The following is a 26,377-nucleotide window of genomic DNA, read 5'->3' on the forward strand; positions in this document are numbered from 1 at the left end:
CCATTTGGGTCCATCTTGATTTCATTTTTGCTTCTTCAGACATTATTAGCTGCGTTTATGCTAATGTAATTAGACTTTTGTCTAATTTAGTCAATTGCAACTTCAGCTCTTTAAACATATGGACCATTTTCATGTCATTTGAGCAATAACAAGAAATTTTATTTATTACCGGATTATCATTCATTGCACCGAATTAACTTTACAGGTTCTTTAAGAGGATGCAGCGCCCTCTGCGGACCGTAGAAAGATTGCACTTTTAGCAACTTCTGTGGAAAAAAGGCTGTACTGAGAATTGATAAAATGTTATTTATGACAATGTTTTTGCAATCTGCTCATTGAGAAACCAAAATGGAATTTGTCGGGTTAAAAAAATTAAATTAAAAAAAATAAAAAAGGAAAAAAGCAAATTAGAGGATATTTTATACCGATGATAAGAATTGATGTTGGTTAAAACTCCCCAGTTATGTTCTGGCTCAAATTGACCCATTTGAAAAAATTGAGGGTAAAAAAAAATAAATAATTTACACTTAATCTGCTAGACTTGTTTTTCTCATTTCCAATTATTTACTATTAAAAACATTGCATTGCGTTATGAGATATTTTTGGGTGACCCACGAACATTGACATGAAAAAAAAAACACAACAGAAGGACTACAAATGTTAAAAAGTTAAAACCTACAAAATATGCGCAAGGATGCGCGTGAAGGTTAGTAAAATCCAGCAAGCACACTCATTTCGAAAAATTATCCAAATATGACTCACCACTAAGAGTTCCACCAGCGCTTGCTCCTTCAAGTCTTGGAATAAAGACTATCACATTCAAACAAATGATTCATATTATTCTTCAGCAGTTAAACCAGATATTCTTTTTTTAACAGGTTTAATTGGAAGACATTTTTGCAAAAATGTAATATTTTCACCTGCTTCTGCTACGCTCACAATCAAACTTTTATTGCAAGTAAAGGTTATGCCACCAAATACGAAATAAATATCTTGAATCTGTTCAAGTGCAAAATAATAAACAATTTTTTTTATTTCAGTGCTCAGTGGTTTGTGTCTCTTGCAAAAAAGGGCTTAGTGAACTATTTTTATGATTTAATGCATTTATCATTTTGACCTGGTTTTATCACCGTCGTCGTGTCAAAAGCACATGTGTCCCAATTTGGTAAATATCACATTTTTCCACAAATCTATCCACACGTGTGGGTGTCTTTTTTTTTTTAATTTTATTTATTTATTTATTTTTTTTTTTACAAATCTTTGACCAATTTTAAGCATTGAAATTTTTTTTTCTCCAAAAAAGTGCTGTTTTGGAAGGACAAAGCATCAGTTAAATCTACACGTATTTTTGCAATTCGATAATAGTGCAGGTCCAATAAATAATATAGTATATATAATATAAATATTAGAAATACAGTGAACCCTCGCTACTTCGCGGTTCACCTTTCGCGGGTTCAGTGCTTCGCGGGTCTAAAAAATATTCGGGGGCATTGTAGTTTCGCCGAGCGGCACGACGGGGCGCTGGAGCGGTTAGACGGCCGGCGTGCGCCGAAGAAGAGCGTGGGCGAAGAAGAGCACGTTCCCCCGGGCACGATTTGGGGTGACGTTTCGCGCGGTTCGGACCGTACCAGAGCTCCGGCCGGCGTGCGTGGCAGTTAAGCCGAAGAGGAACAACTTCCGCCCGGGCACGAGCGGAGCGCGAGGCTGTCAGTTATGAATGAATAAATGCAGAAATAAATAAATGAAGAATGCCACCTTTCATTTCACAGGGCACACCGGACGGCGTACCAGCAGGTAAAAGTCGAAGTAATTAAATAAATACAAAAAGAAGTAATTGAATAAATACAAAAATAATGGCTGGGGAATAAAAAAATAATAAGTTTTAATAATATTTTTATTTTTTTTGTTATAACATGAATTTCACTCTCTCTCTCTCTACCCGTATATATATATATATATATATATATATATATTTTTTTTTTTAAGCATTTTTGAAGGTGCGCTGCTACTTCGCACTTTTTTTTTTTTTTTAAGCATTTTTGAAGGTGCGCCGCTACTTCGCGGATTTTCAGTTTTCGCGGATGGTCTCGGTCCCCATTAACCGCGATAACCGAGGGTTCACTGTAATTACACTTCTCCGTTTGTTGTGTACCTGGTAGTAGACTGTGACCTCCGAATTGGCGTCCCCCTTGTTCAGAGACTTGACTTTACAGATGTGATGCTGCCTTGGCAGCTCCACCACTCGGTGCATCACTGGCACCTCTACTGGCAGCTTGGAGAACTGCAGCTTGCTATGAAAGAGGATGAGGAGGAGGAAGGAGGGAAGGTAGGAGGGAGGTATAGATGCGTTGAGGAGGAAAGGGAGAGGCGGGTGATGGATTCCTCATGAGAGGCTAATGCAAATGACAGCGAGTTTGGTTTAGAATTCAAGTGGTCATGAGGGAGTACGTTAGGATGGAGCTCACTCACTCTGTCACATACTGCAGTAAGCCTCGTGACTCCTGTGGCACAAACACAAAAGTGGATAAGCACCAAGTTACCAATGCCGGATACATACACAAACATATCTTCATTTTTATTTCCCGTAGATGACAATGCGAGCTGAGTTTCTTCACACATGACTTGACCAGCTCGGGCGGGGGAGGATCAAGAGGCACTTTCAAGCAAACAAACTCGTCAGACGCGACTAAATACCTCATTTTTAGGGTCCTCCATGAAAGCAGACTGATTAATTTTGTTTTCAATAAAACAAAAAAAATGTGTTTATTTTGGAAAACATTTATCAAGATTGGTGGCCATTTCCTGACATGTTCCGACGCTAGTCAAAAAATAAATTATAATGAATTTGTTTGTGCATCTTCTGCACTGTCAATTTGACATAGTGACTAAAGAAATTTTAACTTTTAAAAAAAAAATCCAATTCATTTAATTTTTTTTTCTGCAGCACAAAATTAGAGGGAAAAAGATTGAGATTTTTTTTTCCACAGATCGCTTTAATCATGTCATACTTGACAAATGTGACAAAAATTGCAAGCTGCCTCTTAAACAAACGTTTCTCATGTTGTCATTATTGGTCATTGGGGAAAAAATAATGCGGACTAAATACATTTGTTGGAAAATTGAAGACCTGCGAATATTTTCCAGATAGAATATAAAAGGCCACTCTTGATAGGTGCCTTGCCAATCTGCAGGTGAGTCATTGTGCATATTTCTTTTCCTTTCTATTTTTTTCTTTGCATTGACAGAAATGAAACTAAACATAATTGCAGAAGTGCGCCACTCACTTCACAGCTGAAGTTGCCCTGAACCAGACCCTCGGCGTACAGCTCGGCCTTGAACCTTCGGCCAAAGTCCGTCAGCTCGTCGCTGCTAAGTCCGGTCACGAGCGCCTGGTACTTGTCCACCACGGACCAGCGGCCGGACTCCAAGAGCAACAAGCGCACGTCACTTAAACAGGAGGATCTCTTAGTGACGAAATCGGGCCACCAGAGGGCAGCAAAGGACCGAGTATGTAAAGCACCGACTTGTTAAGATTGACAGGCTGGATGAGGATATTGAAGTAGGTTTTCGTCAGCTGCTCCGAGAACATGCTGAAGACGTCTGGAGGGGCCGTGAAGTCAGCCAGGTGGTCAATGATCAGGCGGAACTGAAGCTACGTAGGATGTGGGAAACAAGGCGGGTCCAGTAAATAGTGGCAAACACTCACCAGCCTCATGGCTAGGAAGACATTGAATGACTTAACTCATTCACTACCAGGTGAGTAAATAATAAAAAAAAAATTAAAAAAATGGATCTTTGACGTCTTAAGCCGTCAATGGCAGTAACATAGAAGCGTGTATTTCTTAATTAGTGCGGACGTATGACAAAAATTTAATCCTAAATTTTGACGAACTCAACTTTCTTGGCAGCTTTCGCATATTTCTGGCATTACTTTTGGTTCTTGAGCAGAATTTCTTCCCTTATAAGGGTGTTAATAATTTTTGTTCAAGTGTGTTTACCTCTCGTTTTCTTGAACGTGTGTCTTAATTAGTTGCGGCTTATATTGATGTTCCACTTTCTCTGCTTGTAACCCGGACTGAAGTTGTGTGCAATAAAGTAACCGTCCCGTGTATGCTAAAGCTAAGCTAGCATGAAGATGCCTAGTGTGCTCATCAGGTAATTAGAAAAAAACAACTCGCGCCCCCCCCCACCACCCACTCTCTGCCGCAACTATAAAAAAATAGCATTTTGGTTGCAAAACAAAGCGTAGAGTTAATACTCGCGGCGCACAATGGGCAATGAGAACACCACTGCCAACTACTGGAGTGGATGTGTAATTACACTTTATTGTAGTACGGCAGGGAAAAAAGCATGTTCCCCAGGTTCACATGCGCCCCCCCCCCAGCATCGCACCGCGCCCCCGCCCCACTATTTGAGAAGCACTGCTCTAAGCAAACAAGGTAGATCAGCTTGCCTTTACATTTTTTTTTAACATTTGTGCTGAAACTCGAAACAGAGATGACCCAGTGGAATAGCAACTAAGCCATATTTGCCATCTAGTGGCGAAAGGAGTTATTACAATCTCCGACACTATAGAGAAAAAACAGATCTCCAGACATCGAAAATGAAATACATCATCTAAAAATAAAAATTAATCGAGGGGCCACTTAGACTGTTGGCGGTCCACTAGAAGCAGTCATCAGTTTCTACGTATTCTGGCCCGCCAATGGAACCAGCCCATCTCACGATCTCACTCACTGACTCACAGGCAATTTGTCATCAGATCCTTTGACCTTGATCACCAGCCCGTGTTCGCCGGCCAACAGTTTAGACTCCAGCTGGGCCACCTCGGCATCATAAGCGGGCTCAGACAGATTGTAGGCCAGGATGTTGACCAGCAGGTCGAACAGCGCCACGCTGCAACACGAGGAAGCAAAGCGTGCGATAAAGGGAAGAGAGGCGACTGTAAAAATGCCTTCTCGTGAAGGTGACTGCACTTACTTCTTAGCAGACTGCTGGATCACAGGAGAAATGAGGTGAAATCGGATGTAGGCTGCAGAAGACGATAATAATAATTGTCATAAAAAGCCACTTTTGCCACAGAGTGGATAATGGAATTTTGCGAAATGGCCATCCCGAGTCGGAGTGACGACTAAAACGCACCTTTGAGCGTTGCAAATTTGTTATCCTTCTTATACCACAGGCAGCCTCGGTCGCTGTTGGTGATACAGACTGGGAACTTGGTGTCGGGGCAGTCCGAAGGCTTGATGGTGGAGTTAGAAGCTAAAAAAAAAAAAAAAAAGTTTAATTTGCAGTGAACATTTCAATGATTCTTCTGTTAACCAGGATGCCACTTGTGGCGCTGCCTTTTTTCAATGTCAAAGCGCCCTTGGGCGTCTTTTGTTAAACTTAGGAAAGAAAAACAAACCCGACGTCCGAGTAAATTGAAAACGAAGCTGCTCATTCGCTCATTCTCTCGTTTTTTTGTCAATGAAAAAGGGGCATTTCAGATGCAATTAATTGCTTTAAGATTCCTCCAAAATGGACTGATATTGTTAAAAATGTTTTTTCCTGAACAAATAAATAAATAAACAAATAAAAAATAAATAAACAAATAAAAAATAAATAAATAAATAAATACACAAAATAACCAAATAAATAAATAAATAAAGTGAGCGTATTGGTACACTCGAAAACCATCTTGACGTCATAGGGCCTTTCAAGACCGTGTTCCACTTTTGCGTGCGACAGAATCGAGGAAAAACAAAAGCATCCATTAAGAAAGAGACGGACACGCAGCAAGGATGCTAATGTGTTAGCGGCGGCAGTTGCTTTGAGAGCCCGTAAAACAAAGCAGAAGGCCGTCTTGTGAAAATAAAATGATTTTGTTTCGTAGAAAACAGCAAGAAGCAGAAAAAAAAAGTTGAAAGACAGAAACATAATTATGCTGGAATTATGTTGGAGATAACGGAGAGAGGGGATGAATGCTAATATGCTCCCCGCGTGATTAGCGCGGCGGGCCCCGCCTGAATTGGAGCTTAGCAACATAAAGGATAACTTCACCAATTAAAACCGCGGCAATAACACCTCAATTAAAACTCTGATGACCAACCAGGGAATGTTCTAATGACTGACGGAACGCTATTGTTCACCCGGTTACCAATTCCCCCTGAAAAAAACAACCCCCGGTTAAACGTTTAGCATGTAGCATTTGCTGTTCAAAATGGATGCCTATCCTTACGGATGGCGCCATGTTGTGACTCTCTCCCAAAAGTGTTTCGTCCTGTCAAGCAGCCGAACATTGTGCCATTAGAAGATGAGAACGCTGCGGTCATTAAGGTGATGGAGGTGGATGCTCAGGCTACACTGCGGCGACAAAATGTCGCTAATAACTGGCCAGGGTGTGCCTGGAGAGTAGCCAGCTATTACCAGGAGAGATGAAGGGATTGATTCCTTGAGCTGCGCCGACGGCGAGAAAACTGCCGCAAAACGTTCCGAAATGCTCCACATGGAAGAAGAAACACCTTTTGCTTCTTTTTACCTCCTTGTAGGTCTCAAAGTCAAACGTAACACGCAGGAGTGTCACCCCTATCGACAGACCTCTCCCTCACAGAGTTGCAGCATGAAATTAATATTGGAAAAGAAAAAAAAAAAAAACTACTAGGCCAAAACTAAACCATGCATTCACGTTCACAAATACAATTTAAAACTGACCTTGTAAACCTGTACAGGTGCCTTGAAATATGACTTCATATTAGTGATAGACCAATTATCAGCCGGGTCGATTATCGGGGCCGATATTTAGCATTTTGACAATAATCGGCATCAGCCTTTTTAAGGCCGACAAATTAAAAGCTGGTATATTCTCTCTCTCTCTCTCCCTCGTGCTGGTGGCCCTGCCTGCAGAAGCAGATTGGCCCGCCCACAGCAACATGTGATTGGTTCCTTGTGCAGTGGGGTTCTCTCTTTAACCTCCCTCTCTCTCTCTATATTCAAATGAATGCGGCTTGGTTTGAATGTAGTCACACACAAGCCCCCCCCCCCCCACCTACTTTACATCCCTGACCAAATCTGCGCCTCTCATGAACATGCATGTGACAATGCACAATGTGCTGAGTAGAAGCAGATGTTAGCCAAGGCGACTTAATTGGTAGCATGGTTTATTCACGTTGCAAAGTTGCCAAACACGAAATGTTACCGGTTTGTTGTTGCAATCATAATCAATTAAAAATTGAAGAGACATGGTCAATTTACCGGATCACCTAGTCCAGTGATGCAGCTGTCCTCAAACAAAATGTCCAGAGCGAATATTTACTTTTTATTTATTCTGAAGGCTGTTCAGTTCTTTCGTTTTAACTTAAGTTGCTAACTGGAGCTCAATAATACAGCCAAGAAAACCGTCAGCGCGATGGAGCTGTGTGCTCCAGCCGGGACTACCAGACTGAGTATGCGTGGTGTGCACGTAAAAATGACTGACACATAAGTCAGTCCGTCGCGCCTCCCGTCTCAAGAGTGTCTGGTTGGCCAGTTTTGTCACGGTGTGACAAGTTTAGAAATGATCATTAAAAATTAAATTAGAGATTAAAATGTGCCCAGCGGGGGAATGAAAGCTATAACGTATTAGCATTATTGCAAAATTGTATTTTTTTTTTTTTTAAACACAAGACGGCAAATTGAACTATTGATTGTATCGTATCCAGTCAGTCACCCACCAATGAATCTGTTCTCTGCAGGAAGGAAAAGCTTGCTGCTCAGCTCCAAATTTCCCATCCAATACTCCATCCACTCCGGTTCAATGTCTGTGAGCAAGAAAGGCACAAATGTCAGGCACATTCAACTTGTGTCTAATGATATAAAAACATTATCTACTAGCATTACGGGAGGCTAGTTTAATACATTCTTCCAGAAGGAAGACGACGGCGTGTGCGCGCAGCTTTTTGTTTGTAATCACAATATAATGTCATTGAAATGACAGAGATGAATGGCTTGAGTGCGTTACGCTGGGGTGAACGTTGCTGCGAGGAAAGAAGAAAAAGACAATGTATTCATGTGCGTTGAGGGACCACACGCCAAGGTTATTTGAGTTGACGTAAACGAACAAAGTAACTAAAACGAAACTTTTTTTCGTTAGCAAAATAACATAAAAACGAAAAGGCTTAAAAAAATTAACCAACAGGGCATCTTATATTTATAAAATTAATCATAGCAAAAATGTCCTTTGTTTTCTTTGTCAAATGAGCTGCAGGGGTATTTTTTTTTTTTTTCCCGGACCGGAACATACGGATAGAAGGAAGCTCAAACAGTTGTTTGAGAATAGTAGTTTAATTTAATTTATCACACAATACTCAGTAAGCTCTTTATTTATTATATATATTTTTTATTGTGTTAAAAAAAACTAAATCTAATGCTAAAACAAATAAAAAAACTAAAACAAAGCATTCTGGAAAAAAATGACAAAACTTGCTTTAACTAGTTAAAACTAACTGAATCTACAGCTAGTTTAATTTAATTTATTACACAATACTTAGTAAGCTCTTTATCTATTTATTATGTATTCTTTCATTGCGTTAAAAAAATAAATTAAAAAAACTAAATCTAATGCTAAAACAAATAAAAAACAAACAAACCATTCTGGAAAAAATGACTAAACTTGCTTTAACTAATTAAAACTAACTGAATCTAAAAAAAAAAAAAAAACAAAAAAAAAAAAATCAAAATGAAATAAAAACTACAATGAAAAATCCTAATCTATTATAACCCTGCCACATACACACAAACCCGAACAAGACACTCACCCTCCACACTGTATTGTGTTCCAAACCACTTCTCCCTGAGGGGACAGCGGCCCTCGTGTTCTGGCGACAGCAGCATCATGTTGGCTTTTTCGGGGGTGAGCAGGGACAGTGCTGCATCAATCACCTGCACACACACACACGCACATACACACACAAACACGCGCATGCCGAGAACACATTTCCTTCTGTCAGTGTCCAAATGTGTTTCTTTATGCAGGAACAATGTCACAGAGGAAAGGGGGGTGAGTAGAGGGGTAACGGGAGAGAGGGGGAAGAGAGAGAGAGAGAGAGAGAGAAAAAGAGAGAGAAAAAGAGAGAGAGAGAGGTGACGGGGCTCTGGGATGAAAGTGCAAAGCTTCCATCTCACTTTCCACACAAAGCCATCTGTGCCACATAAACAGAAAAAGAAATGAGAGACGGAATAGAGCAGGGTTGGGAAACAATGAAGCTTGTTACTTAATGAAATAAATCACTTGAATGTACAGCATTATTTGGGGTGTATCACGGTAGAGCCCTGCCGTGATAACGGAAAACCCCGTGATGAACTAACGTAAACCTAATATCATTTAGAACTGTGGGATGAAATACAATCCCGTGAATAATTATTGGCACCCCTGGTTAAGAGGAAAATCTCGCCTTTAACGCAAGTGCATTTATTCAGTGAGGAACAATAAAAAAAAAAAAAAATCCCTTTAGAAATGATTTTTTTTTTTTTTTACATCGGCATGGTCAAAACGGCTCAGGGTGGAAATCTCAACCTTTGGGTTGGGAGATGACCACTCTCCCGCCTGAAGCATGCCGGTATCTGTGCCCTAAATTTCAGCGGCCTCTAAAATTAATTGTCAAAATAAAATTTCTAAATAAAATAAATAAATAAATAAATAATAAAATCAATGCAAAGTTGGCCACCTCGTAATTAAAGTCAAACATCAGCAGGTCGCCCGTCAGCAAGTCCTCTTTGGGGAACAGCTGCATGTTTTCACAGATGACCTCCACAAGTGCGATTGGATCTCTCTGAAAAAGGAGAAGGGGATTTATATTGTTTCAAAATGACGCCGGGGGGCAGAATGACGCGGGGCCCGACCTCCTCCTGATGGCGAAATGTGTTGGCCTTGATCTTCTGAATCTTTTCATATATCCTGAAGGTGCGATGAGAACGACATTTAGAGCAATCAAAATGACCACACACTTCCTAACCAGATGTACGACAAAAATGCAATCTTAAATATGGACAAAAGACGTGCATTTAACACATTTCAAAATATATTTCTCAATTCAAAAAGATCCACTCCACTACCCCCAAAAACAAACGATTTGGATGCAAACAACAAAATAACCACATATTGTGATTTTTCCTTTTTCCCAAAGGGCTCTCATGCATAAAAATGACCATTCAAGGATGGCACAAAACTGCTGACAATCAAACAAACTACAAGAACCAATTGTGAGCATTTTTTTTCTTCAATAAATCAAGTCACGAAAAGTTGTATTTCCCATGAGAACAATTTATGGCGCAAAGTCCTCGAAATCAAGAAGAAGCTGGGAAAAGTGTGTGTGTGTGTGCGTGCGCATGTTTGTGCCTTTTCTGAGGTCCAAGGATCTGCAGCATCTTGAGGTACTGGAAGACAATGTTGGTCACCTGCGGAAATTTAAATAAAAAAAACATACGCTCAAATATTTGCTTCCACATATTCAATGGATGCGGGTGCGAGTAAACCGTGTCCGAGAGGCCGTGGCAACGCTTCAAGAGCAGTTATTTTCCAATAACTACAAAAATCGGCCCCTTCGCTGCATGGCTGGCTGGTTAGCCAGCGTTGCCGTGGCAACTGATAGCACTCCGCTCTTCCCTGAAATAACCCCGTTGTAGCTATCGATGAGGCAAAAACTGGATCGGCGCTGGACCAAAATAGAAGCGGTGGGGAGGAGGGAGGGAGGGTGTGCAAGTTCACCTGGTAGAAGTTCTGGAAACCTTCGTCAGTGAGCGTGATGGAGATGGAGAAGATGGAGTAGGTGGTGTTCTGGTCAAAGCCGCTTTCGCTGGTACCGCAGAGCAGATTGAGAGCCCAGCGCCTGTGATGGTGCACATCGAACATTGATTAACGGTAATCCAGCACCTACTCACTCCAGTTATTGGCTGAAAACAAGATGTCGAAATAGGAAATTATGTGAAGCAAATATGTCAAATTGATACATCTTGAATGAGAGACGAGGCTTATATGGTGGGCGGAGCCTGGGTTGTTAGCGGAAGCTGCGGAGAGTCTTTGCTGTCTGCGCACGCACACTTCTGTTACATTTAAAAATTAAAAATAAAGTAAATAAATAAATACATTAAATAAATATATATATTATGTATATATAATATATATTTATATATTCATATATATTTATATATATATAAACCATTTTTGACATGATATTCAAGCTTTTTGGCATCTTAGTTGTCGATATATTTGTGGCTTAAACAAGGGAATGGCAACTTAAACGATGGAGTGGGAGACAGAATTTTTTGTGGGCGCTTACTTGTGTGAACGCAGAACAGTACACGGCGGGAAAGTCAATTAAATGTTGAGTATATCCATTTTTTTTTTTTTTTTTTGGGAGGTGCGGGGGAGGGACAAATTTATTAACTCCGCATGCACTTCAAACGAACTGTCAACGGTTCTTGTGGAGCGAAGAAATTGTTGTTGTTTGTGTACTTTTCAGTTTCACGTTTCAGTGGCGTTTTGTTTCGATGCATCGAGACGCCCACAACAATTCGGGGTAAGAATAATCGGGCGACATAAAGCCTTTTTGCGTGGAGAGGGAAACATTTAAATCTGTGAGTCTCATATTTGCTCTTCATTGTGTTTTGATGAGACGCAAAATAAACATTTCGGTCTTTTTTTTCCCTCTTATTCCACTTTCGTTCTCTGCGACGGATATAAATGACCGACAGAAATTACAAAAAGGGAAAGAAAAAAAAAAAATGAATAGGACGCGAGGCTTCATTGCCTCCCGGGCCCAAATAACCACTGAGGGGGCACTTTACGCCGCACCCCACTTAACACAGCAAACCACTCGAGTGGCTTTGAGCGCTCTCCAAGTCATCCGCTGTCGTCATTCATCAAGCACGGGAAACAAAGCGTCTGGAACGTTCTATCCCAGCCGCTGAGTGGTGTCCACGTGAGGGAGGGTGTTTATTGGATGGACGCTTTGTATTATGAGATGACTGGAAAAGGCTGTTTTTTTGTTTTTTTTTGCTTTGTTTTTGTCAATGGCTTGGCCACTTAGTAACAAGAGGCTCAGAAGCTCTTGTTAAAAAAAAAAACAAATAAATAAATAAACACACGTGTGTGTGCCCTCCCCAGTAAATTGAAGACCTTAAAATTGGGTTTTATTCGGAAGGCTTTCACATGAGAAAAGCGTCGAGAGAAACGACTCACATCGCCCAGAGTATCGAGAGAATGCTTCCTGGGCCTTCGTGGCGAATCAGCCACGATATGTAGTGAAGAGGCTTCACTCTGCGAAGGAAAAACATTGTTTAGGGCGAGAAAATCGAATGCCCTCAAGACGACGGGGGTGTTGCATTCATGCACTGCATTCTATTGATATAAGCCCTGCTGTTATATTTGCTTCGTTGCTTCACCAAAAAGTGTTTAAACAAGATGTTTCAGTCCCCTTCAGCGCTTTGACTCTCTGCCGGGTCACTATTAAAGATAGCGTGGACAGTGTGTAACATCAAAAATAAAGTCGAGTAATACAGCAGGCAGACACAAATGAAAAGAGATTCAGTAAAATACGAAAATATTGGTCGTTTGTCAGGACTAAACCAAATATGCCTGTGAGTATTGTTATATAAGCTGTCTATATGTGTTGCTGCACCATTTGTGTTCATATATCAGTTGCTGAACTCATTTACTGCCATTGACGGCTTAAGACGTCAAAGATCCATTTTTTTTTTTTTTTTTTTACTCATCGGGTAGTGAATGAGTTAAAAGGTTCGAAAAGTGCGACTATCAATGCTAACCATTAGCATGTCAATGACATTTTCCATGATATGATATGTTAGCATTAAGTTTTTTTTTTTTTCATGTAATCGTCTTTGTTTTACGTTTACCTTGAATGTAAACTCCAGCTGGGAGTGGATTTAAACACCTTGAAAACTTTTTATTAGTCCTGTCAAGTGATTAATTTTTTTAACTAATTAATCACAAAAAATTCCATGATTAATCGCGATTAATCACATTTTTCAACTACTATTTTTTGCATAGCTTATAACAGATATTTACTTGAATAATATCTTGGAATTGATGCCAAATCACCAAATATGAAGTATATTTAATTCAAAGACTGTTCTAATAGCTTTCTTGGATTCTTGGAGACATCTTTGCAGGCATTTATTTTCAAAACATTTCTCAAAACTGCCCACAAGCGCCAACACTCCAGCAGTGTTGGTTTGGAAAGCCCAGTGGTAACTTGAACACAATGTTTTGTTCTGAGACGTGCTAAAGATGTACAGCTAAAATGGCACAATATTTGCAAAGTATGTAAATTATTTTTGAAGTTAATCAAACTGAGTTAACTGAGTTTAAATATTTAACTGAGTAAAATTTTGGGGGGATTAATCACCTGAGTTAATGTTTTAATTTTGACAGCCCTACTTTTTATGCTTATGAATTATTTGCCAAAACATCTGATTATTTTGAAGGGCGTTAAAATGAGTTCACGGTGGTGATCCGTTATTGCCCAAGCAAACTATAAATCATCTGCAAGTGGAGGTTTGCGTCCACTCCTTATTAACGTACTTTGCACACTTCCATCTTCTGCATGGACACCGAGACTATTTCTGCTACGAATGCAGGCACGCCTCTGTTGCGCTGAATTTAAAGGGAATGAGTAGAATTGCTCCCATTGGCCGGGGAAACGAGCAGGCCGTGTTCACTTCCACAGCGGCGCAAACGCCCCATTCCACACAAACGGAAAGAAAAGTCCATCCCTTGCGCGCACTTGGCCTTGTACTTGCCCTGGGTACAAAAATAGAGGTGATAATATTGCGCATTCTTGAGAAGGCGCACCCCTGCACCGGTTGGGAATCGCTGCTCCAAAACACTCACCTGTAGTGCTTTTCTTGAGGGGGGAGCGCCCAGGTGATATTCAACACATGCACCTTCCCAACGGGGACGACTGCAGGCAGCACAAAAACAACAGCGCAGACGTGACATTCAAGTGTTCCTCTGCGACAGCGCACCAACTCTCAGCCTCAGTAGACACATTTTGAGCGTCCAAACTCCAAAAATAGACAAAACGATTGAGTACCTCTGTATAGTTTGTTGAACGATGGTGTGTCAAAGGGATCCTGCATGTCGGAGAAGTCCGGCTGCGGAAGGCCACTGCGGACATGAATCAGGACATGAATAATAAAGCCATTTATTTATTGATTTTCACACTTTTTAAGTAATCTCTCAAACATTTTTAATTATCTATTTAATAGCGTTTTGGTCTATTACGGCTGCGCAATTAATCGAAATTCATTTACAATTATGATTATTACACTCAACGATTACAAACTTGGCAAAATAAAAATACAATTATTATCTAAAGTATATTATATTATTGTATATATTACAGTATACATATATATATATATATATATTATTGTATATACATATATATATATTATTGTATATACATATATATATATTATTGTATATGTATATATATATATATATATATATTGTATATATTATATATATATATATATATATATTATTGTATATACATATATATATATATATATATATATTATTGTATATACATATATATATATATATTATTGTATATATTATTGTATATATATATATATATTATTGTGTATATATATATATATATATATATGTATATATTATATATATATATATATATATATATATATATATAAATTTTCAAAATAGTACTCATTTTAAGATGTCTAATACTAACATGTGCACACCTAAAAAAATGTGTTAATAAAAAATTATTTTAAAAAATTAAAAAATTATAAATTATGATTAATTAAAAAAAAAAATTAAATAAAACATTTGAAAGAATTATAAAATTAAATAAAAATTTGAGCTTTCTGAAATTGTTTATTTAAATTTTGCAACAGTTCTATAGCAATTTGTTTAGCAAGTAAACTCCAATGCACATTTTTCTTCATACAAGGAAACCATACTTGAATTTATACATTTGCACTTTCTTTTTAATTATTTTAAGATGAAATGAATAGGTTTTGCACTCCCAAAAAATAATCATGATTTCAATTACTAACATAATTGTGATTCATATTCTTTCCACAATTGCGCACCCCTAAATTCTACTCCACTTTTTGGATTAAGAACTGCTATTTTTCCTCCCCCACGCTTTGAACCCTTCGGCATTTAACGTGACATGGTTTATTTCAGAATTTTTACTGACGGGCTTCAAGCCACCCATAGATTATAACCCCGCGTCTCGTCACATCTGACCAATAAAATGACCAAACAAGTCACAGTGGAACAACAAAACTGTCCGGGTTTCATCAGCCATTTGTGGTTGAAATGTGAGGGAGGGGCTTGCTGCTTATTTTTGCGCTGAATATTTGACCGCCACAAAATATTGTTTGAAATATACGGTGCAGAAAGTCAACATTGGAGAATTCTTGGCATCTGCTGAACTGAGGTCAACTAAAATCATTGACTTTGGCGGAAACACTGAGCCTCTTTGAGCAACACTCACTTGTTGGGCACCACGCTGAAGATCCCCCGCACCCACGTCTCCAGCGTGTCCAGTTTCTCTGCAGGCACACATTTACGAGTGTGGCAGTCACTCACAACATCAGCGAGAGAGAAAAGACAATCAAGTGACTCCTGTGAAAACTTTCACAGCCGCCCATTCATTGTGAGGTGGTTGGAAAAAAAAAAGGTTCATCTACATCCAAGCAGCGGGATGAGACAAATTTCAGATTGGATAATTAGATCAAACCTGCCGCAGAAATTTTTCTCCAAAAATTGCTGTTTTTGATTTTTTCATCACGAAACAGCAAATAAAAATGACATTTACACGTTTTCAAACAATTTTGTTTTGTTTTCCCTTCTGGGATTTGCTTTACTTCACCTGATATCAAACAAGCTTTGAAATGTTTTTTTTTTCCCCCACTATTTAATTTGCTTCAACGGTCACAGAAATAACGTAGATAAGAAAAAAAACTCAAATGTATTCATGAAGCACAACCACAGCTGTAAGAAAAGTGCTGTACGTGGAGCAGAAGTAAGTCATACAACAACGAACAATAAAATTGATTAACTCATTCACAACCAGCCCAGTAAAAAAAAAAAAAGGATTTTGACGTATTTATCCGTCAATGGTATTAAATGAGTTAATAACAACAGTTAAAACCATTAAAATAAATAAATTAATTAATTAATTAAAAAAAGTCTTGCGCTGAGTCAAAAGCCAAAGCATGAAAATTCATTTTAAGACAAGTTTTAAAGATGCGAAGCGATGGGAATGATCGGTTAATTAATCTATTGATTATTTTGTCGATGAATCTGAAAAAAAATATCGATTTCCATCTCATTATTCAAAAACAGGACATTATTTCAGATTGGCTGTGCAGAAAATGCACAAATAAAGTAAAATCAAGTGTTTGCTAGCTGTTCTATTTTGATTCAACACAAAGACAAAAACGTATTGAGAGGCTGAAATGTGACCAATTTAAATTATTATTAATTAATCAATAATTAATCAATAATCCAAAGTGTTGATTGAATAATTTTGAATAATGTCCTGTTGTGGTCATCAACAGAGTTTGCTTCTTTGCCATCACGCATCTGTGGTGGAAAACCACAAGAACGAGCCACATGTGGCGTTCATCTCGGATATTTGCTGAAGTCCTGGGAGATTAGAAAAGCCAATTCTGCAAAAACCATAATTTGGGATTTTTTTTTTTTTTTTGGCACAAATGCCAACACGAGTCATCATGGGACGCCTCGGCAGCTGTTAATGAGCCGCCTGATATTTCCTGCGAGAACGCGCCAAGACCCGACGATGACATCACCGGGATGAAGGCGGCGACCCGAGGCGAGCTGCGAATAATTAGCCACGCTCGGCCGGAGACGGACACGTGGAGCGGCTCCTCATTAGAGCTTTGCGGCTTCATTAGCAGTCAATTAAATCACCGGATTGCTCGTTAAAGAGTTCTGTCAATCTGCCCACCAGCAGTTTGTTGACCGACGCCACATGTGGATATCACTGCGGAGGGGAACTTTCATCACACAAAACGGGTTTGGTCAAGGTCTGACTTTGTCAAACTGTGCGCTGTTAGATTTCGATGGGAAAATCGGTTTTGAATTCGTAGATTGCGATATGCACTGTATCGAATCGTCATGCTGGTTTTTTTTTTCGATCATAGATGGATGTAACGCAGAGAAGCCGGTCACTTTTCAAAATCTATTATTTTTTTCAAGACTTGAATAATAAATACACCGAAAGTACTGCAAGATTTTTTTTTTTCCCTTTCATCTGCGCGGCCCAATTTGGCCAGGGACCAGGAACGGGCCGCGGCCCGTAAATTGGGAACCCTTGCTGTAATTCAAATCTTAATTGTCGTAAGATTAAAAGGTTAAGTTATTTCATACAATGCACTTTTTAAATTAATCGGGTGATTTTTCGGTTATCGAAATTTTGTTGTGCCAGTATTTCTATATTGTTATATGTTACAATTACAACTTAATGATATTCATTCGTATGAATACATTGCTCCTGTTCATGATTTGTTAAATGATTAAAAAAAATGTATGAATATCAATGTTCAATGTTATTTCTCTAAATAGCAGCACGACTGGTTAGCATGATGGCTTCGCAATACGGAGGTCGTGGGTTTGATTCTGGCTCCGGCCTTCCTGTGTGGAGTTTGCATGTTCTCCCCGTGCCTTTTTTATTTCCTCAAAAGGAATATCAAACTTCAACGACAGGCTTCGCCTAAATGCCGTCAGGGATGTTCAGAACCCTTCAGATTTGAAAATTCTCAACACCTGGGCCCTATTTTCGTAGAAAGGCGCTACTGTGCTTGGCGAAAAATAAAAGACACGCCTTCATATTCCTGCTGAGGCAAGTCCAGTCAGTTTGTTTGTAAACTTGATAGACTACATGACGCCTCGATAGGCAGCTGAGAATTTGGTGCGCAAAATCAGACTCGATTTTAGACGACATAAAAGCAGGTCTAAGTTTTGGGGCAGGCGGTGTAACGGGATTTTGGTGGATTTGATCGAGATGCAGGCATGCACATTCCTACATACGTCAACAGCATACGGCAATCCCTCGGAATCGTGGTAGAATTTAATTAATTGAATGATTTTCATTATCTTCTTAAAAATATTTTTAAAAGCGATCATCATTATCATTTAAAAAATATTTTTAATAGCACCCCAATGAGGGCACGGCACAACTATCGAGGGCACGAGGATGATGTTGTCACACACGATTGGTGGCTTTTCAAGTACCCATCCGTGGCGGCCAACAACCCACAACGGCGCAGACGCCCTCTTCTATCATCACTCATCTAGCAAAACACCAAAAGAAAGAAAACTCCACCCGTTACTTGCGCTAGGCTCAAAAATAGGGCCCCCGGTGCTTGGGCCCTAAGAAAGAAAGTCCTTGCTTACCTCTGGACTGGAGAGCCAGGGTCATGTAATGTGCAGAGTAGTTCCTCTCCCAGAAGGCTCGCAGTTGCTGGTAGACGCTGATGTTCTGCTTACTGGGTTCTTGCTTCAGAGTCTGCGCGTTCCCTGGCAACCAGTAACATCACTCAAAATCAACACATTACGCCGCCCTTGGAGCATACCCGCCAACTCACCCCAGAAGAACTTTCCCATGGGGTGCCCCGGCTTGGCCAGACTGGCAAACATCATCTCCTTCCTGTGTGAATCGGACGGCTTGACCAGCTGGTATTCTGACGGACGGCAAGAGGGAAAGACTCAAGAAAGCTTTCGGGATGGAATCCGAGCACGAGCGGACTCACCGCTGTCGACGGCTTCCACCTCCCTGTCTATGGCGTCTTGGATCATCAGGGGGCAGACGAATAACTGAGCCCACCTAAAATAGAAGGCGAAGGGAAAGAATGATTAGCCCTCTTTCGCGCGGAGATCATGCTTTTGGCTCTCCTGCCACCCGTTTAGGCAGCGCCGACCAGGCTTGTAGCGACGAAATGAAATTCAATTGCAGCTACGTTGCACTCAATTGCTCGAATCCCATATGATCGATTCCGTCTTTTCAATGCAAATAAATCTCTTTTTTTTTCTTCTTCTTTGTTGCAGGCCATTTAAGCAGCCCCGACGAGATTACCGCCATAAAACAAAAGTCCCAGGATGACGGCCAAGTTGCGGTAATTGGATGAAATCCGGACAAATCTTACATCATTTCAATGCAAAACTAATGCAATATTAACTTTTTGCTTTCTCTTGCAATCTGTTTAGGCAGCCCCCAAAAGATTTGTTGCCACAAAATGAAATTCTTTTATGGCTAGGGCTGGGTTTGAAACAAAAATCGACTTGAATTGATTTTCCTTTTTAAAGCCAGATTTCGATTCATAAAAACATATATCGATACTTTCAATTCACATTTTTTTTCTCCTGAAATTGACATGACTTTACACGTCACGCGAGATTTTGTCACTATGCGAAAGTAGCGTATCAAAACAAAATGGCGGAAGCAGTGACGTCAACGCCAACAAGTATGAAGGCAGATTTATAGTTTTGATCAGGTCATGTTAAATAAAACGTATGATTCTTAATTCTTCATGAAAAAAATATATTCATGAATACACCACGTTACAGCGAGCAGTTTGCACTAATTCTTGAAATCCTTGATTGAATCGAAAACCAACCAAATTGAATCGTGAATCCAATCCAATCGAGTTTGGAAATTTAAATCGAAACTTTTTCGGACCACTTCAATGCAAAAGTAAAGCTGCTCTAACGTCACTTTTCCTTTCAACCGCAACAAAAGTTCGGTCGACAAAAATAGCGCGATAATTATGTCCGTTGTGTCAGATCGATCAAATCCCAGCGGCTCCACAAACCTTTTTTTTTTTTTTTTAATCAGGCAGGCCTATAGTTGAATAGCAGCGGCATCCTGTTGATGCAGATTTTTTTTTTTTTTTTTTTTTTTAAATCGCCCTACCCTTCAACTGGTCTCCCCGTTTGGCTGCTTAAAATGTTATCCCGCTCAGCCATGCTGTTCCACCACACAACAAAAGCACCTCTGATCCGCTCTCACCTGTCGAGCGCCTCTTTGAAGCTTTTCCTCTGCACGTTAAACTGGAAGACGGTCCTCTCGCAGTCGGTGAAGGCGTTGACGCGGCCGCCGTGCTTCTTGAGAAAGGCATCAAAGCCGTTTTCCAACGGGTACTTCTCACTGCCCATGAAAACCACTGGTGCGGTGTGGGAACAAAGCACATGAGCCACGTCGCCAAAAAATGTCAAAGATAAGCTTTCCGCCTCGGCTCGACACTTTTTGTCCTCCTTTGTGGCCTCTTGTTTTGTTTCGGAGGGGTACGGGGTTGCAAGATGAAAGCATACGGCTGTACATGACTTTTGGGCCCGAGCGTGATTTGGGATTGGCCGTCAAACGATTTTTCGACAGGCCCGTTAGTGAATGAGATAAACGATTTCTCTTCGGAGAGGCATCAGGAGTAAATGAGATTTACAAGATGGGGATGCACTGCATTTATCGCGCCGTTTATGCAGCGCTTCGATATCATGCTGGTGATATTCTGAATTACAATTAGAAGAAAATTTGTCATCTCTTCTCAGATTTAAATTCAGAGATGATTATTAGAAGTACTGCAGATCAGCGGGTATTCCGCAAAACTATGTTGAAGTTTCGCCTTGTAAGAACGACTTATCTGTCGACAAGGGTACATGAGCACTTATCCGCGGGTACGAAACATTTAATAATTGCCAAATAAATAACTTGTGGTACAGCCGTGCAACCGGAGCATTTTGTTAGTTTATATTTTTTCGAATTTTTTTTTGTTTGTTTTAGTTCAATTTTTATTAGTTTTAGCGTTAGTTTTTTTTTTTTTTTTTTAATATATGGCATATTTGCCAAGAGCATTATTAAAGAAAAGGTCACAAAGCACTGTGTAATAGACTACAATAAATTACAATTTTTAGACCACTGTAGGACATTCCTCTTTCATTATGGATGAAAAACAATACAGAAATAAATACCGTATTTTCCGGACAATAAGACGCTATTTTTTCCTCGATTTTGAACCATGCGGCGAATGCAACGACTTGGCTTTTCAGTGGATTTCTTTCTTTCACCACTAGGGGCGCTCTATCGTTCAGAAAATACGCTAAATGAATTTTAAAAATTTTTCTCGTGGGTCTGCTCTGTTTTAATTAGCAACGTTTTTGCTGTGTTAAAAGGCACTGTTTTAAAAATCTTTTTATTCACCTTTATGTGCATTCACAGTACAAAATCGTTCTGTAGATGCAGTAAACAACTCATTTTTTTTCAATATAGAAAACTGTGGCTTGTATATTGTTTTTTTTTTTCAAAAATAGTTTCTGCGGCTTATATGCAGATGGGCCTTATAGTCCGGAAAATATTTTAGGGCACTCCACTTTTTTCCATGGCGAATATTATAAGAGTTGTACAGAGTTCATGCAGATTTATTCTTTACTTTGATTGATATTTTTTACAAATTTACAAAGACTTTGAAAACCTGGCGTGACGACGCCATGAATGAATTACAGGACTGCTTTCAAGACACAAACTGGGACCTCTTTGATCATCAGGACCTTGATGTCTACACACATTGTGTACTGGACTACATCAAGTTCTGCATGGAAACTGTGTCCCTACACAGGACTATACGGACCTTCCCAAATGCGAAGCCCTGGATGTCCAGCAGGGTTCGCTCTCTCCTCAAGGCCCGTGACGCTGCCTTCAGGTCAGGCGACAAAGCCCAGTACAGGGTGGCTCGTGCTGACCTGAGCAAAGGCATCAAGCTAGCCAAGGCAAACTACAAGGGGAGGCTGGAGGCCCACCTTGCCAGTAACAGACCACGGGAGGTGTGGCAGGGTCTACGGAGCATCACCAACTTCCGTGGCGGCAGCACGACCTCTGTAGACCCGAGTGCATCGCTGGCAGAGGAGCTTAACTGCTTCTTTGCTCGCTTTGACTCGCCCCAACCGTCACACCCCCGCACTTCATGCCTCAACTCCCCCCCACTCACCGTAGAGGAACACGATGTGAGGCGCGCGCTCCTGGCTATTAACCCAAGGAAAGCTACTGGACCCGACGGAATACCAGGCAAGGTCCTCAAAACATGTGCCCACCAACTGTCACATGTTTTCTGCAGGATCTTCAACCGCTCCCTGGCTCAAGCAGTCATCCCCTCCTGCTTGAAAACTTCCACCATTATTCCTGTCCCCAAAAAGTTACCCGCCATCCACCTGAATGACTACCGTCCTGTTGCTCTCACACCAGTCATCATGAAGTGCTTCGAGAGGCTGGTTCTCCAGCACATCAGGGACTGCCTTCCTCCCACTCTGGACCCCTACCAGTTTGCATACCGGGCTAACAGATCCACTGAGGACGCCATCGACACTGCTCTGCATGTTGTGCTGGGCCACCTGGAACAACAGCAGAGCTATGCAAGGATGCTCTTTGTGGACTACAGCTCGGCATTCAACACGATCATCCCAGACATCCTCGTCGCCAAACTGGACATTCTCGGCCTCCCTGCCCTCACACGCATCTGGATTAAGGACTTTCTGACCAACAGACCACAGACTGTGTTGCTGGGCCCCTACACGTCCTCCACCCGCATGCTGAGCACCGGTTCCCCTCAAGGATGCGTGCTGAGCTCTCTCCTGTACGCCCTCTACACCTACGACTGCAGCCCGGCCCACGGCAACAACACCATCGTCAAGTTTGCTGACGACACGACAGTGGTCGGTCTGATCTCGGAAGGTGACGAGACAGCCTACAGAGAGGAGGTCCAGAGACTGACGGCTTGGCGCGAGGACAGCAAAAACAAAGGAGATCGTCATCGACTTCAGGAGGAACAAGACGGTGCTGCCCCCCCCTCTGCATCGAAGGCGTGTGTGTGGAGAGGGTCCACACGTTCAAGTTTCTGGGAGTACAGATCTCCGACGACCTTTCTTGGACTCACAACACCACAGCAGTGGTAAAGAAGGTCCGCCAGCGTCTGCACTTCCTGAGAGTCCTCAGGAAATTCAACCTGGACAGGAAGCTGCTGCTGGCCTTCTACCACTCGTCCATCGAGAGCCTGTTGACGTACTGTCTCCACCTGGTACGGCGGCTGCACTGAGGCGGACAGAGTGAGGCTCCAGAGGACAGTCAAAACAGCGCAAAGGATTATTGGCTGCCCTCTCCCCTCACTATCGGACATCTACACCGCCCGGTGCCTCAGAAGGGCTCTCAACATCGTCAAAGACAATACCCACCCAAACTCACACCTGTTCGACCTGTTGCCCTCTGGCAGGCGCTACAGATGCATCAAATCGAGGACCAATAGACTGAGAAACAGTTTCTTCCCGAGAGCCATCTCCATTCTGAACTCTCACACACACACGAGAACACCCTTACCTTGCAGAACAGCATTGTGATGTGTTTTTATATACCCTATTCAGTACTAAATTCCATTGCACTCTCTTATTTATTTATCTAATTTATATATTTGTCTGTATTATTTTTGTATTGCACTGGAGAGGGGAGCCCTCTCATCTCGTTGCACACTTGAGTACAATGACAATAAAGGGATTTCTAATTCTAATTCTAATATCACTTATTTTCTAGGCAACATATAAATTGTTTTGTTTGAGTTAAAAAGAAGACAATTGCTCTGAATTAAATATTCAAAACAAAATTCTTCTCATTTAATTATGTTCCTTTCTACTATTGGAGAATCATCCATATCAAAATTACATTGGGAAGCCCAATTTTCTTTGCAATTTTCTTGCAAACTTGTATTTGAAAGCAACAAGTGCGCAGGTCTTTCTGTTAGATCTCAGATTTGAATTCTTCGACAAATCGGGGTCAAACAAAGTCATTGCAGTGTCAGCGTACCTTCCGGAGGATGTTTGACAAGGGTTGCCGTGGCCCTTCTGTTTAAATGTTTTTTTTTTTTTATCTCATCCAACTTGTAGGTACAAACATGTATGGAGGTTGTCACCCTCAAATTTAATCGATGATGGGTGAGCATGGAAAAGACTCCTGTGAATTAACCTTTTAGCGCTTACCCAACACACACACACACACACACACACATTATCCCCCCCATCCTTTCCATGTAATTACTGTAATTACTCACTGTGTTCCAGAAAGTGGGCAAGGCCGGGGAGGTCAGTAGGATCACTGAAGCTGCCCACTCCGACACACAGGGCGGCTGCAGACTGACACGTACACACATACAGGAATGCGCGCACGCACACACACATGCACACAGTTTGCATCATTTTCATCAAATTCGGCAATTTTAGACACGAGGGAACATGACATGATGTGCGCGAAAAATAAAAATAAATGCCAAAAGCTTGAGTAGTAGTAGAAATTAATTGACAAAGATGAACATGCAGGACACGTCCACGATATTTAGAGTTTGTTTTAAAAATGTAGCTTCAATTAGTTTTCGTTTTGTTAAAAGCTCTTTCATTTTGATTTTACTCGGTTGATGAAAATGTTTCGGCAATTTTAGTTTTAGTTAGTGGGTGTGGCTAAAACAGTTTGGGATGGGCCGCTTGACACCAGGGATTGCCATACTGCGGTGCTTGCGTCGCCCTCCTGGGAGGGTGTACGAGTTCAAAAGTGGAACAGCGAAATATTTCAAGCTCCAAATGGACACCATCACCGAGCGGGTACCTGCTTCTCTGCATTCCCTCTCTTCTTCCTCCCGTCCCAGTCATTGTCGTCCTCCTCAGATTCGGCCTTTGTTTCATTGCTGGAGTCATCTTCCTCCTCCTCTTCCTCACCACCTTGCTCCTCCTCCTCCTCCTCCTCTTCTTCTTCCTCCTCGTCTTCGGACACCGCCGGGCTGCTTAAGTCCGAGATGAGCAGAGCGCGCAGGCCGTTGTCCAGCACAATGTACCTGCAGAGCGAAAAGACAAGGACTAATGGTGGCCAACTATATCGATCCCGCGCTCTTCTTATAAGTCACCGTGCCTCAATTAGATCAGGGGGTGCACCTTACATTTGAAGAAATAAATTCCTCCCCGCAAACAGATGCTTCCTTATTAGCTCTGGAGGGGGAAAAAAAGTACAGCTGGCGGTGTCACTCGGTGGTAGTAATTATCCTTAAAATGACATCTAGAACCACCAAAGCACGCGAGACGTTTCAACTGCCAGTGCCTTTGCAACAGACGTGGCATCTGTAAAGCTGACATCGGCAGTGGCGTTTGAAAAGAGTGGTAAGACAAGCGACAAAGGAATATGAATAATATGCTTGTGTTATGTTGTTGTTGTAACCCAATGAGCATTTTTTTATGCATTTTAAATACAGAACAGTATGTGAGAGTTTCTCAACGGGTGGGTCGCGACCCAAAAGTGAGTCGCGGAGCCATTTTGGGTGGGTCGCATACCGAGTGAAGTGTGAGGTGACAGACAAACCACAGGCGCACACACCACCACACAAAGTATGTTGCAGTGTCACACGGATTTATCAATTAATGCGGTGGCACCGTACGCGACAAAAAAAAACATTTTCGGAAACCAATGCAAGTGTTAAGGTTTCAATTAAATGCCTCTTTAATGTCTGTGATGTGAAGTGTTTTGCTTTGATATTTTTTTTTACCTTGATGAGCGAAAGTGGGGCTTGACTGACATATATACGGGCTGATAAGAGTATTTAAAAAAAGTATTTTTTTTAGAATACATAAAGTAAAATCAAGACGCTACACCGACTTCTGACGGGGGCTATGGCACTTCTTTGCCCCTGTGTAGCGCCGCTCCTGGTTGCGAGTGAGCTGGAGTGAGAGGCAGCGTACACCCTAAACTGGCCGCACATCCATTCATTCCATCTCACATTTAAACTTTCGGATGATGAACGCAACTGTTTTATGTTTTGGGGGACCGTGGGAGGAAACCCGCAGGCAGTATGGGTGTATCTTACCTGTACTGTTTGTGATCACATGGAGATTTGATGATGTCCTCGTCTCCTCGGTTGTCCTGTCCAGTGTCCCTCTCATCATCCCAGAGCGCCTCTGGATCCCAAGTCGAGCCCCCCGTTTGGGGGCGCAGAGAGTCCGACCCCGGCGGGGGGTTTCTCGATTTGCCAGTCTGGGGCATGGTGGCGACTTTTTGTTGTAGTTGTTGTGGTGGTTTTACGGTCAACGCCGTGGGCACCCGAAAGCGAGTGGCGAGCGTGAACATGTGGACAGCTCGCTGTCGCGGGTAACGTCCTCCTGCCCGTCCGCGCAGCGTGTCAGCCAACAGGCAGCGATGATCGAAAGTGCGTGTGGCACACGCGACACTGAAGAGAAAAGGATGCCGAGGCCACACACACACACACACACGCGCGCGGACAGACACGCTAAGCCAGACAGGCGGGCAGCAGCCCCACAATACGTCTATTCACA

At 41.4% G+C, this 26,377-nt stretch overlaps 1 protein-coding gene across 1 annotated transcript in view; it reads right to left on the reverse strand.

The window, feature by feature from the left end:
• LOC148342848 (nardilysin-like) overlaps positions 1 to 26,353 on the reverse strand; it is a 31,313-nt gene extending 4,960 nt beyond the window's left edge. The window contains exons 1-25 of the mRNA XM_088311610.1: positions 25,912 to 26,353; positions 24,666 to 24,891; positions 24,118 to 24,199; positions 20,046 to 20,199; positions 18,790 to 18,863; positions 18,625 to 18,720; positions 18,434 to 18,556; positions 15,507 to 15,564; positions 14,070 to 14,143; positions 13,868 to 13,937; positions 12,197 to 12,274; positions 10,724 to 10,844; positions 10,355 to 10,413; positions 9,859 to 9,913; positions 9,684 to 9,788; positions 8,775 to 8,898; positions 7,692 to 7,778; positions 5,143 to 5,262; positions 4,981 to 5,032; positions 4,746 to 4,896; positions 3,525 to 3,652; positions 3,285 to 3,447; positions 2,470 to 2,501; positions 2,153 to 2,291; positions 763 to 810 (exon numbers count right to left, since the gene is read on the reverse strand). Coding sequence (XP_088167736.1) covers positions 763 to 810; positions 2,153 to 2,291; positions 2,470 to 2,501; positions 3,285 to 3,447; positions 3,525 to 3,652; positions 4,746 to 4,896; positions 4,981 to 5,032; positions 5,143 to 5,262; positions 7,692 to 7,778; positions 8,775 to 8,898; positions 9,684 to 9,788; positions 9,859 to 9,913; positions 10,355 to 10,413; positions 10,724 to 10,844; positions 12,197 to 12,274; positions 13,868 to 13,937; positions 14,070 to 14,143; positions 15,507 to 15,564; positions 18,434 to 18,556; positions 18,625 to 18,720; positions 18,790 to 18,863; positions 20,046 to 20,199; positions 24,118 to 24,199; positions 24,666 to 24,891; positions 25,912 to 26,171 — 2,679 coding nt within the window. The 5' untranslated portion in view covers positions 26,172 to 26,353. The remainder of the gene's footprint in view (positions 1 to 762; positions 811 to 2,152; positions 2,292 to 2,469; positions 2,502 to 3,284; positions 3,448 to 3,524; positions 3,653 to 4,745; positions 4,897 to 4,980; positions 5,033 to 5,142; positions 5,263 to 7,691; positions 7,779 to 8,774; positions 8,899 to 9,683; positions 9,789 to 9,858; positions 9,914 to 10,354; positions 10,414 to 10,723; positions 10,845 to 12,196; positions 12,275 to 13,867; positions 13,938 to 14,069; positions 14,144 to 15,506; positions 15,565 to 18,433; positions 18,557 to 18,624; positions 18,721 to 18,789; positions 18,864 to 20,045; positions 20,200 to 24,117; positions 24,200 to 24,665; positions 24,892 to 25,911) is intronic.
• Positions 26,354 to 26,377: the final 24 nt, after the last annotated feature.

The sequence above is a fragment of the Idiotropiscis lumnitzeri genome, chromosome 1, assembly GCF_059441095.1.
Source record: "Idiotropiscis lumnitzeri isolate Australia: NSW breed Sydney's pygmy pipehorse chromosome 1, RoL_Ilum_1.0, whole genome shotgun sequence".
NCBI lineage: Eukaryota > Metazoa > Chordata > Actinopteri > Syngnathiformes > Syngnathidae > Idiotropiscis > Idiotropiscis lumnitzeri.